This window comes from Colias philodice, chromosome 1, assembly GCF_061535455.1.
Source record: "Colias philodice isolate Cphi_HAF_F1 chromosome 1, ilColPhil1 Martin Lab GWU primary, whole genome shotgun sequence".
In the NCBI taxonomy this organism is placed as follows: domain Eukaryota; kingdom Metazoa; phylum Arthropoda; class Insecta; order Lepidoptera; family Pieridae; genus Colias; species Colias philodice.
Window position 1 is genome coordinate 16,755,842 of NC_143086.1, and position 14,511 is coordinate 16,770,352.

The following is a 14,511-nucleotide window of genomic DNA, read 5'->3' on the forward strand; positions in this document are numbered from 1 at the left end:
AATAAATTTTATGAATGTGTAAATCAAGGTGTAAATACATCTTGAAATACATCAATCTTGTAATCTAAGCATCAATCAATCTGGTATGAATTCAAATTGACATTTAAAAGGAAAAGTAAGTGTCAATAAAAACGTAAATGAATCCAATTAGCCTTCAATGTCAAATTTTTAGTTACAAACTTAATAATTATGTCACATATTTTACATAGCACGAGCGGCGTTTCGCCGTCATAGAGAGCGTATTTAATTTGCGGCTTCGCTGTCGTCGCTGGCGGACATGGCGCGGGCGCTGGTGCTGGCCATAGCCTGCACGGTGGCCACGTCGGCCACGGCGACCAGCTACGGGGACTACGCAGGAGCGCGCATGCCTCAGTACCACATGGATTATGAGAGCCGGGACACAGTGCGAAGCGAGGATTATCCCGAGAGATCTCCAGATGCCCATGTGGCTTCAGATTATAAATATGAAGAGGATCCTCATGGTACTAAATTGAACTTAAGTGTATTAGTATAGTTTTATGTACAGTTTTGGAACTTCTAACCGCCAAAAATATTTTCAGCAGCGAAACACTATAAAGCTCCAGAAACAGTAGTAGAGGAAAATGACGCATGGCTTAAAACTAAAAAGAGAAGAAATAAACCTATAGATTTAGATCATGAGTATAGTCAAGAGGTAGATAAGTTGTCCAGTACAGACGAGAGAGATAGGGGCCAGAAAGTAAAGTCCAACCGCATACATTCCAGAAATAGGTATAATTTCAAAAGAAAAAAAGTTGACATTGAGGATGAAACATTCAATGAGCGCGAACGCAGAAGGTACGATGATTCGAACAATCTATCGCGTGAAAATTTAGTCCATATTAGTAACGACGGAATAATTGATAATAAAAACTTCGAGAGAAATGCTAAAAATGTCGTTTACGCCAGAGGACAGAAGAGGCCAAACAGACGCAAAACTCGTGATAAAGCTTATCCGCGCATCGATGACATCGAAGACGGCATTATGACCGCCGAGAAGGTGTTCGAGACGGACGATAGCGGCGAAGAGGAAGTGGCGCAGATCACCGGACAGCGGCGCATGATGGACCCTGAGCGCGTTAGAGTTACCCAGCCCGAGCCCGACTTCACAACCGAGCTGGTCCGCAGAAGGCCTGATAAGAGCTATGCTGATTATGACGAATATTACGACATGAAGCGGGTTCTGAACATTAAAAACAAATTGCCACTGCTTCTACGTCGCACAAAAGGTATTTTATGCTTAACTACTAATATTATTTGTTTCTAGTGATTTTTTATTTTCCCACCCGTATTACCTATATCTTAAAGATTACTGTTTTGTTTTTGGTGACTGAAGTTATATATTATATATAGTTATCCGTATTCCAAGAGTTTATTTATTTGCGTGTTTGAAGTGAGTGAAAATGTTAACGTTGTGCTTGTATGTGTGCTCAGCGAGGTACTCTACGACGCAATCGACTCCGTTGGAAGAGGAGTGGTTCCGGCGAGCCAACATCCCGGATGATGTAAATAAATATGAAGCGGAGGTATCTTCTACCACATCTACAAAAGGAACAACGACAAAGCCGACCACGGAAACCAGAGTTACATCTAAAGCTACCACTATGCCCCCTCGAACGACTACAACGACAACTTTAAAACCGAAGGTTGTGTCATCGAATAGCTCAGAATTGTCTTTAGCCGAAAAGTCTAGACTGTCCATTCTCAAGAAGGTTCAGAGAAAGGAGAGTCTAAATAGCGGGTCGGTCACGACTAAGCCCCCAGTATTAATGCAAGTGACGGAGCGCATGCAGACCGTCGTGATGGTGGAGCCGCCGGGGTCGCTGGTGCAGCGGCTGCGCGCGCGCGAGCTCTCGGACGACTCGCCCGAGCGCGTGGCGCGGGCCAAGCGCCTCATGCGCCACAAGCTGCTGTCCAGCGCTAAGAGCATCCACGACTTGACTGACAACTGGGATGACACGGTGTGCGAGTATATCGACGTCTCGCTGCTGAATAGAGCTGCCGATACACCGTCCGACTTATCTCGTAAAATAGGATTAGCGTACGTAGTAATACGAAGTTGTGATCTATTATTTAATCTACAGTGATATCCTTTTATTACAACAATTTGCAATGTCTATTTTTTATCATCTTGTGCAATAAAAAAAATATTTATAAGAAGTTTTGTTTATTTTATGTAGTTAAGTAACTAGTTACAAAATAAGTACTCAACATTAAAAAAAATTCACGTAACAATATTATCACAGTATTACAATATTATTTTATGTAGGCAAAAATTTACTACTTAGTTACCTATAGGTAACTAAATTGTTAATACCTACATATAATTGAAAACATAATATTTATTTATTATTGACATCGTTGAATTTTTTTATTAACAGAGATTAAATATGGCTGCATATTACATTCGATGTCCCCGAATTTCATTATTTTGTGCTGTTTAATCGATAGCTGGTAGTGGATTTTCTTAACAAACTGCTTTTCTTTTCCATCAAAAATGCGTAGTTTTTGTGAAAATCGAAATTGAAAATGATATTTTTTAAGGTTATTTTTGTACTAAAAACGCAACTTAAAGTAAAATCTTAAGCCATTATAGTATCAAAATGTCTAATTATCACACTCACACGCATTATTTTTAAATATATTTACGTACCTATTACTTTATTTACATATTACAATTTATTTTGTCAAAATAGTATTTTAACAATTTAGTATAGCCAAAAATCGTTCCATATTTTGTATTCACAACAAGCCACAGATAACACAGATTAGTTAATATGACGCAGATCACAGATTAGCAATACAAATATACTAGCTTATCATAGAGTATAAATGATACATTTTAATTTTTAATGTTTTTTTTATAGCTCACTTGCTTCAGTTTTAAAAATCGATTAACTTTTACTTTTAGTATTCAAATAGGTAGCGAGGAACGAAGCAACGAGCGTGTTAGGTTAACTGTTGAACTGCCGCACGAGTCGAGCGAGCGAAGCGAGCGTGCCGCGGCAGCGGCCGGCGAGTGCCAGAAGCGACTTTAGGGCGATTCCCACTCAAACAAAAAAAAACTACGTAGGTTTAAACAACCTGTTTGTATTTTATTTATGTATCGTAAAATTTTTGTTATTATCAAATGCTATCTAAATTAAAATTACGAAGTGTCTAGTCGTCCGCTAAACGGATGAATAAAATAAATTAGTCGTCCGATTACCGGATGAATAAAATAATTTAATCGTCCGATTATTCGGATTACTAGATAACCTTTTAACACTAAAGCTAGTTGGGTTGGACTAAAGCAAAGGGGGCTCAGGACTTTTTTGATGGAGTTGGTGTCATTATAACACCTATTTATTATTGTTTTATCGTAAAGATTACGCTAATATAAGCATGTTTTATAGGAACAACTTTTCTCTAAAATCAAAAATGGCCGAGATATTCGCCCTCAATTCGTTAGGTTAGGTTTAGGTTAGGTTAGGTTAGGTTTCTTAAAAAAAAAACTACACAGAAATAGGAGCCCCGCGAAGCGGGGCTCCATCGACGCGCAAAAAAAATCAAGTTTAGGTTAGGTTAGCCGTTAGGTTAGGTTAGGTTAGGTTTCTTAAAAAAAAAACAACACAGAAACAGGAGCCCCGCGAAGCGGGGCTCCGTCGACGCGCAAAAAAAAATCAAGTTTAGGTTAGGTTAGCCGTTAGGTTAGGTTAGGTTAGGTTTCTTAAAAAAAAAACTACACAGAAACAGGAGCCCCGCGAAGCGGGGCTCCGTCGACGCGCAAAAAAAATCAAATACCTACGTGTGCCCTCCTCCCCCCTCTCCTCCCCCCACAAAAAACCTATAATACGTGCGGCAGTTCTCTAAAGAATTATTATTTTATTCATCCGGTAATCGGACAACTAATTTATTTTATTCATCCGTTTAGCGGACGACTAGCGCTGTCCTTAAAATTATTTTTGACAAATTCATTTTAAAAATCACTTTCGAATTATATTTATTATCTAGGTATAATGGCATGTCGTAAATACGTGGTAAATACAAACTTACATTTTCCAGGTAATATAATTTAAGAAATTGTTATAAATAAATTAATAATACGGCATTATATTTAAAAATATTGCCTGTGTGCGAGATTACTAGAAGTTTTAATACGACAATGGTATAAAAGTGTCGTTTTTAGTACAAAAATAACCTTAAAAAAAATAATTTTCATTTTCGATTTTCACAAAAACTACGCATTTTTGTTGGAAAAGAAAAGCAGTTTGTTAAGAAAATCCACTACCAGCTATCGATTAAACAGCACAAAATAATGAAATTCGGGGACATCGAATCAAATATTTAACCTTAAATATTGACATGGTATATACCTACTAGTACAGTACTCCAAAATAATTTGGAAAATCCGAAAGTGCACGCCTCATAATTTTTTTTTAATAAATATTTATTAATTATTATTTTTGTTTATTTAATAACAATTAAACCACATCGAATCAGACCCTGAAAAATGAAAGGGTTCTATTCCTGAGCATACTCAAGCGTAAGAGAAAAAAAAAGACTCGATTAGTAAAGTATTTCGGTCGCTATCGTGTTAACAAGAAAAAGGATCCGCACATACAGACACACGGACGTCCAAGACAGAACTTTTTTAAACTGTTTTTTAACTAGTTTAAATAACAAAAATGACATCAAAAATATCATGAACGTTAAAAATAGTGTTTTTTCTTAATATGTGTGTGTATGTATTATCTTACAAGTGCAATGTATGATACATAAAGACATTTTAAGTTTGAAAAATCAGATGTTTTGCGCGAAGTGACAGTAGTACCCACCTCAACGCTTCGCTTATGAGGCGTGCAATTGATAATGCGCATAGAAGTCTTCGTCACTGTTCGACAACAGCTGAGCTGTATATAGAGTGGTTAAATGCATTTTCTTCATGCATAATTTAGTAGAAATATGTGTTATGTGCTAAAAAGGATAAATATTAATTAAAAAGTAACGAAATTTGTTTCGATAATTCCATGAAAGTAAATAGCGAGAATAACCACACGATTGAGAATATATCTTTGTTAAATAAAATTTTATACGTACTTTTATGGAAGTACTTTTAATATGTCTTACTGAAGCTGGTGTAATGATGGAAGAAAAGAAGGTTAAAAATGGTTATCAAACACAAGTTTACATTTAAATTATTGTAGAAATCTGATCATGACAATTTCCGTTCAAAAGTATTTACAGTACCTACCTGATCATTCCACAATGATATTATGATGTAGCGACGACAAGCCAATTTACGAGTTATCGAATTGCAAGTGTTCAAAAAAAGCTCACACGGTAACTCGTAGGTATATAAACAGTTTGTGCGCTATGCATAATTGTCGGGACGCGGCGGGTGGGACGCATAGGTTGAATATTAATTACATACGAATATATTTATGTAGTTATTGAAATATAACCTTTGCATAGTTATTCGTCTTTCATTACACCCGCATATAACAAGCCCCGACAATAATTATTACAAAAAAAACATCAGAATCAGGGAGAATCTCTATTTCTGACATCGTAGATTCATGAGAACTTTCATTATGCAAAATTAAGAATATTCAAATTTCAAAACAAAACCAGGAAGGGTAATGTAACAGCAGCTCTATATAATTCCATACATAGAGAACTGCACGTTCAGTCACCACCAATATATAAAGACGACTGACGGATTTTTGACTGACAGGCTACCGCCGCCTACCGCCCGAATTGTTTTCGATTGCGTATGACTGTGAATTGACTCATACTTCTTTCGAACAAGGTGCAAAATGCAAGTGCATTATTTAGGGCTCTTACGATTCAATGATTCGGGTGTTCCTGGAAATACGACAATGAAGAATGTTACTAGGTATGCCAAATCCCTTGAAATTGTGTTTCAGTAAAGCCTGTATGTATACAAATACACTAGTTTTTGTCGTAGTCAAAAATACCAAGTAGTTTTGATTTTATACGCATTCAAAGTTTCGAAAAATATCGAGTCTCGCTAATAGTCACGTGACCGCTTGTGACGTCACGTCACAACGCTTAGTATCAAGTCGGCAGCGCTGTAATAGTAGCTTGCGCAGTATTTTGATGGGTTTTCGTCCGCAAATTTCGTTAATAGTCCAATAATAGTAATTATTATTCGTTTAATAAAATAACAGTCATGCCAAAGTTTCATCTTTATTTAATAGTTTCTCAAAATATTCTATACGATTGCGTTTTTTCACTGCTGATCTCTGAGGTTTATCTTCATTTTCCTCTTGACATTTGAATTTGTGTGGAACTATACCCTGTTTTTGTTTAATTCTTCCCCCGACCCGACCAACTTATATTTTAGTATAGTTCTCCATATCATTCTCAACTTAAAACAAGAAAAAAATCTTACTAGCCATCTACCTACCTATACTTAGCCCATACGAGCAGAGCAGAAGCACAGTCTAGTATAGATTAAAACTTGTATAGAAAACAAAGGATAACGCAAAACAGCTGCAATCTTCTCAAAATATTATAATATGTGGTACTATGTAAGAACACGGAAAATTCTGAAATTATAAATTATTAAATATTGTTTAAAATTTTTGTTTACGTCCTTTGCAACTAGGTATAAAAAACTTATCCGGCGAATTGGTAGTTGTATTTTTACATCTAGGAACAACACATGATTTTCTGGTATTTGGATTGGACATTTTTAAAAGTATTTAATTATAATTTCGACGGCACGCGCGATCGCTAGCGGACTGAGTGAGCCAGATTGAGCGTGTTGTGGTGTGACGTCACACCATCACCGGGCGTTTACAACTTGTTTTACTTCTAAATCGGAAACTAATTGACGTATCGAAGTAATTTTTTCACTAGTATTTTTTATTTTTGACAGAGAATATGGAGTGCTAATAATCAAAATTAGTGAACATTCTCCATTATCGAAGATCTGCATGCGCATTATTATTTTGGAGGACTGTAACTAGTTACTATTGAAGGTAATTTTAACAATGTAGGATTGAAAGAATAAATGTTTTTAGAAAATTACATCGGTTTTACCTATTAAAAACACGGCATCCAAATCATCATAGAAAATTACATCGGTTTTACCTATTAAAAACACCGCATCAAAATCCAAGCACACGTGTCAGAAGTGAAACTTCTTTGGCAAAATTCAAAGATCCCAAAATCGTCGCCGACAATACGTGATGGTATTGCCAGGACGCGACCTTAAAATTTTACTCTGAACGCGACTATAGAAGTTTTGACTTCAATAATGATTTGGTCATAATTCAACTTCTAAAACTACTGCTTTTAGTTGAGTTTTAAGGATTTCTCCTACCGGCACGATTTAAATAATCAATGTTGCAATAATCCTAAATGCTCAACTAATAAATAATTAAATAATAATAGGTATGTAATAACTAATAATGTAATCATACAGATCAATCGCATCGTTAGTTAATGGTTAGGTAAGATTTTCCTCAAAGGTAACGTGCAATATAATTATGACTATTTACTCGAGCGAAACATTCTGTATTTATCTACTTTATTAGTATATGTAATTCTATTTCGCTTCGGTCTCGTTACTGTGCGTTACACAGTATCTACACTCTACAGCAAGGACCCACTTTTGCAGCGCCTGAAACTACAGCGGGCACGAGCAGCGCGGCGGCGCGGCAGCTGGACGCAGCATTGGCGCGGCGCCAGCGCAAGGAGGCACCGCCGCCCCCCGCACCCACCGCACACCCCCTGCCCACCTTCCCGCCCTTCGCCATCGAGCAGGGGCTGCAACGCTCCTGGAACACATTTGTCCTCACCAACAGGGCGATACGAATGACCAATATTTCTATTCTTATTCATTTTTTAGCTTTAATACACTATTTACAATATTATACTTCTATATTATTTATTTTTGTTCCTCTACGGTATACCTATACCTACACTGATTTTTTTTAATTGAATATTTAATTAATTATGTTTAAGAAAATTTTGTTCCGCTCGGCACTTCACCCGCGTTTTCAAAGAAAATCCCGCATAGTTCCCGTTCCTGTGGGATTTCCGGGATAAAAAGAAGCCTGGGTGGTATTCTGGGTCTTCAGCTGGTAGGTACCATTGAAACTAGGTACCTCTGGGCTATGTTATTACAATAATAATTCACAGTTATTATTATATATTCTGTTACCCCAATTAATTATTTTTGTTAACTAAAACTTTAATTTACAGTCACTCGTTTAAATACTACCCTTTATTTAATATACTACTAGTGGTCCGCCCCGGCTTCGCCCGTGGTACCTACATGTTTAAACTATCCTATCTCTCAAGTTGGATCGAACTGCACATGGTGTGCGAATTTTATTATAATTGGTTAAGTGGTTAGGAGTCCATTGAGGACAAACATTGTGACACGAGATTTATACCTATTGTATATTAAGATATTATGTTCATAAAGCTGCGTGGTGCGTGGCAGTGTGATAATCACCTTACATGGAACGCCTCAGAGCGAGGTAACGCCGCATGAGTCATGTTTTTTCGTGCGAGCAGCCGGCTCTATCGAATTATAAGACGTTGCCGCGCTCAAGGTCTGCGATAGAAGCTATGCAATACAGCAATAGCTTAAAAAAGTTCACGTTTGAATTGGTTTCATTACGACAGCTATCTTTTATCAACAAAATATTTCTAAGATGTTGAAAATTTTATCTATTTTCTTATCTTATTCATAGAATTATAGTAATCACAATAAGATGCGTAAGTAGGTACTTTACTTAGATATACCTCAATTAAGGAAAGCTGGCATGTTCACAGTACTTTCACTTACAGTATGTTCAAAAATAAATGCGACTCTAGTTTCATTTTAGACTTGAATTGTAAAATGGGTGCGTTGTAGATAAATATATGCAAATATAATTATGAAAGCTCTCATAATTTACCTGTAAAATTATAATTTAAAAGTAAATCAATTGATGAACTTAATTATTTACTCTAATAATAATCAATTGGATAAAAATTAATAATCATTCAATTATCAAATAATAATTATATTTCAGGTTATAAAAACAATACAAATAACACGTGCGCTCACTCCCAACACACGGATGGTTGTTTTTTAAAGTGAAACTTTTATTACATCGTCTCAAACTTTTTGGTCTGTGTAGCGCATGTCGCGTGTATCGCGGCTGCCGATTAGGTATACCTACTCGGCAGCCGACCGTCACGCGACATGCGCTACACAAAGCAGTGTTCGGAACCGTTCGAACAGTTTCACTTTTACCGTGGTTTCATAAAACCACACAACATTTTTTGATAATGATTTAAATAACGGACGTCTTCTGCAGTTGCGGAGCAGTCTTGTCCTCACTTTGGTCGAGTAAAGATATCTAAGAAATATTATATTTATAGTAAGTACGTAATACCTACCAATACGCGCTAACAAATATGTGTTACATGTTTATTGTATAATTTTCACTCTATTGGTTTTCTCAAACTCAAACACTTATACAATTGGACTTCTTCTAGAAGCACTTTTGAATCGTCATAACAGTTTAACAGTTTTAACATTTACCACCAATTCAGAAAGCAGTATCTATAGAGAAGAAGAAGAATCTATTTAATCATAATCGTAATCTTCTACTTCACTGAAACTTTCATCGCTCGAAGAACTCGATGTTTCGTCGTCGGAATTTCTTAATGTTATTATAAATGAGTCAGTGTAATTATCTACTTTTGGTTCTAATTGAATATATGTTTCCTCATGTTCTCGCGTCTTTCTCCAAACGTCACTAAACATATCGGGACTAATAGCATTTGCTTCCTTTCTAAATAATTCTTCCACAGTTTTCAAGTTAAAGTTCACATTTTGTGATGCTACTTTCCCTTTAATTATGCCCCATAGTAACTCTATTGGGTTGAGTTCTGGATGGTATGGTGGAAGGCGCAATACACTATGTCCATGATCTTTGAGGATTGCATCAAGTAAAAATTGTGTATAGTTTGGCTTATTTTTTTTAATAATGTCATAAAGAATAGGTATTGTGTTTCTTTCTGGATATGGTATATTATGTTTGTCCAACCAAGCTAACATGTCACTTTTTCTTGAATTCGATGTGGGCACTGGATCCGATACGACGTTGTGGTATGATGCATTATCGAGTACTAAAACTGACTGAGGTGGTAAATTTGGAAGAAGTTTTTCTGTGATCCATTTTTGATAATTACGAGCATTCATATTACTATGATAGTCTCCCGTGTGCTTTTTTGCTGGATAAATAAGCAAAGCTTCTGGAATGAAACCTTGTTCTGAGCAGGCATGGACTATTACTAGCATGTCGCCCTTGGAAATAGGTACTTTACAACCTTCGGTTGTTTCGTCGGACCATGATCGTGACATTGTATGCGAACTGTGTATATAAGATTCATCCGTATATATTATCGGTCGGCCTTGTGATCTGTATTCTTGTAGTTTCAAAAGATAAAATGATCTTTTTAATCTGACAATAGGTTTCTCAATAAGTAATTTTTTATTGTTTTGCGTCTTTCTCCATCTAAATCCCAGCCTCCGAACGATCTTCCTTAGTGAAGAAATGCCACCCGCAAAGTTAATACTGCCTTTCAACACTTCAAATATTTTTTTTAATGTTGGAAATTTATGCTGAACCAGATGGAAGTTGTAGATAGTTCGCCTTATCACTTCTTGGTCAAAACTATCTACTGTCGATTTTTTTGCTAATCTTGGTCGCTTTTTACCCGGTGTTTTGAAAGTAACTTGATGCACAAAAATTTTGGAAGTTGGTGGCTCTCCTTCTTTTGAGGTAGATGGTTGTGATATTGCATCAGCTTTAACAGCCGCTGTTACCTGATTGCGTACTTCACAAACAATTCGTTGAACACTTCTCTGAGAAACACCAGTCGCCTCTGATGTCAAACCATACAAATCCTTCATTAGAGGATATCCACCATCACTTTTTTTATTATGATGCATGAAATAGTTAAAAACATTGTACACTATTTCACGAGATTGTCCTGTTAAAGTTTTGCCGGAACCAATTCCTTCTGAAGACATTTTATTCTAATCTCCAAATAGATTAATAAGGACAAGCACCGCACGTCAATCACACGTAACTGTCGCTTTAAATTCAAAGACGCTCAACTAGTGCACCAAAAAATATTTGTTTTGAGAAAATATTATCTATGCTTAGGAATGCTTTTCCCTTATGCCCGAGATTCAAAAAGCTACTTTTTTATGCTATGATAGCAAGCTAGTGTCAGTCAGCTAGCAAGCTTCTGGCTTCGTGTAGACAAAACTAGATTCGTTTCTAAGCTAGAAAAATAGTTACCTAGTTGACAAGCCAGGACAGTTTCAATAGGATGGAGTTCTATTTTTAGGCGAATAGGCACCCCAACCACTGATTTTACTATCTTAGCTTATGTACTGTGTTTATGTAAAATATAATGTGGTGCAAGTTGACGCCTTTGCTGTTATTTACCAATGATTCCGGTTAGGTTTTTATCCGGATCCACGAAGAACACGAGCCGGAGAAACGCTTGGGATAGTTAGCCATCTGTGGCATCCTCAGGAGGTACATCTATATCATCACGGGAATATCATAATGTGGGTCCGGATCAGGAGTCTACTTTGGCGCATGAACCCAGCGCGTTTGTTGGTTACAAAGGTAGTATAAAAACACGAGGAGGTAGTAAATTAAAGTAGTAAATTAAAAAGTAGTAGTAAATTAAAAAGTATTGTCTCATACAAAGTAAAAATGGACCAGAAATTCTTACTCATGAATGATAATGTCCCTTCGCATACGACATGACAGGGAACGGCCGCTCTTCGAGACCAAAATATTCAAGTTTTAGATTGGCTTGCATATTCGCTCGTCTTTTAATTCTATTGAATATGCTTAGGATATGTCACAACTAAGCGCTCTAAAAGATTTTCCGCAAAATTTAATTACGGAACAACAACTTTACGAACATTTCCAAAGAACACATACCGCAATAAGACATTGATATTCAATTTTAAGTAAGAACAACCGATATCGTTTGTAAATTAATGTAAATGGTGATAACTCTGATTATTAATTAGTAATTTGACTTTTGAAAAAAAAAATGCCGATTTTAGTCAAAATTTATATTTTTCTAACAAGATCCTTATATCATCCAAATTTCCACCTTGGTGAGAATAATTGACATTTCTAATGAAAATGAACAAAAAATTAAATGATTTTATTAAATACTGTAAAATAGTCTATAATTCTTCCATTTACTGTATCACAAAATTCTTCATAGATTTTTAGATATTCGTACTACACCAATTACATCACCCTGTATTTATAAACAATTGCAAAATATGACACATACATAGGCCGGGAGATACTGACACAAAAATTCGGGTCATTTGTAACAGAATGGCGGTTCTACAGAGGTCTTATTACGCAATGACAAAAAGAAAAATGATGGTCAGAATGCTGGTACCGGCGGACTAGTCGCGTGGGCGTTAGTCGAACTCGTCGGATAAATAGCGAAAGTCAAACGATTTGTAACACAAAAATTTTAGAATTTACCGATAGCCCATAAAAAAGATGTAGGCGGTAGTGTCATGCCATACTTTTCCGGTGTAACTTACAGCCCCCCATACCGACGCGATGCGTTGATTTAAAAAAAAAAAACAATTCAACCATTTGTACCAGGCTAACTTTTGCACAGGTAATAATCATCGTGCAGACATTTACGAAAATCGCCATGTCATACTTTTCGGACGATTCCAAATGGCCACCATACCGCCGAAAATCTGCAAAAAAAATATTTTTTTTCGCCAAACAATTGTACCAGTATTGCATTTGGATTTTTGGAGAGTATTTGATAAAATGTTACCATTATTATATTTGCCATACTTCTAGTAAAAAGTGCTGCCATACTTGAAAAATTAATTTATTCGTCACGTTTCAAAAATACGACTGTACAATACGTAAAATAATTTTTTACAGTATGGGATCATTATATTCTGTTTGTTTGTATACAATTCTACCTAGAAAAAAATATCGCAGAATGCAAACATGGGGCGGATGATTGTAAGACTTAAGCCAAGACGTAAAAAAAATGAAAAGAATTGGCGATTTGTACCAGTACGGCATTTTTGGAAAGTATATGATGCAACGTGACCATTATTATATTTGCCATACTTTTAATAGAGGGAAACATTAGTGCCATACTGCTACAAATCGTTCAAACTACGAATAAAATCTTACAATAAGAAAAAAATCTTATACACATTCGTCACCTCCCACAGGTATGGCATTATCACACTTCTATTTATAATCATTCAGGAGTTGTTGAAAAAAAAATGTAGGGTGGTACAAATCGTTTGGCGAGAAAAAAAAATTCAAAAATTTGCAGATTTTCCGCGGTATGGCGACCATTTGGAATCGTCCGAAAAGTATGGCATGGCGATTTTAGTAAATGGCTGCACGACGATGGTTACCTGTGCAAAAGTTAGCCCGGTACAAATGGTTGAATTGTTTTTTTTAAATCAACGCATTCACGTCGGTATGGCGGACTGTAAGTCACATCGTCAAAGTATGGCATGACACTACCGCCTACATCTTTTTTATGGGCTATCGGTAAATTCTAAAATTTTTGTGTTACAAATCGTTGGACTTTCGCTATTTATCCGACGAGTGTGACTAACGCCCACGCGACTAGTCCGCCGGTACCAGCGTTCTGACCATCATTTTTCTTTTTGTCATTGCGTACTTAGCAACCCCTCTAGACCGCCATCCTGTTACAAATGACCCGAAATTTTGTGTCAGTATCTCCCGGCCTAACATGTGCAATGTGTAAATGTGTTGACGTGCCAGCTCTTCTTAATATACCTATACAATAATGACTCCGGTTGTGGGGGTCTGAAACTTACGGAATCTCTCTAAATATTATATTATTATTAGAACTAATAGAATAAATAATAGAAGTTCTATATGTAACAAGCAATATGTAGTATTCGCGATATTAATATCGTGTAACAGACAAACTTTTACATGGAGTATTTCCTTAATAATACCTACTTAATATTTGTCACTATAAATAGTAATTTTGATCCTTCTCAAGGAAATAGCGAACTCTACATTGCGCATTGTAGAGCGCAGCGCTGAGATCACGTGGACGAGTCAGTGGTGTGCGTACTAATGAAGCATAATATTATCTAAAATGTTATACAAAAATTTACTAGACACAACGTTAACTGTGCCATATTTCATTTTTATCCAAAAATGTTATAACTGTATCATTAATACAGATGTAAACAAAATATCAATGGAGATTTTTTTATTGGTGTATAATTGAAGTCAGCGCTATCTAGAGTGGAAGCTCACGTTCGTCGTTGGGCCGCTAGAGGGCGGCGGTCGCAAAGCGGCACGCGGGCTGAGGACGGAGGTCGGAGGCCGGCGGAGGGAGGGCGTGCGCGGTACGGCACGGCCGAGTGCGGAGCTGTATAGAGTATTTATTCGC

The 14,511-nt window shown here is 36.5% G+C and overlaps 1 protein-coding gene across 1 annotated transcript; it reads left to right on the top strand.

Moving 5' to 3' along the window:
• The first annotated feature begins 277 nt into the window (after positions 1 to 277).
• On the top strand, positions 278 to 14,498 carry LOC149491564 (uncharacterized). The gene is made up of 5 exons (XM_089700124.1): positions 278 to 482; positions 564 to 1,277; positions 1,453 to 2,059; positions 7,614 to 7,836; positions 14,349 to 14,498. Exons 1-5 carry the CDS (start codon positions 278 to 280, stop codon positions 14,496 to 14,498), a joined length of 1,899 nt encoding a protein of 632 aa, XP_089556250.1.
• Positions 14,499 to 14,511: the final 13 nt, after the last annotated feature.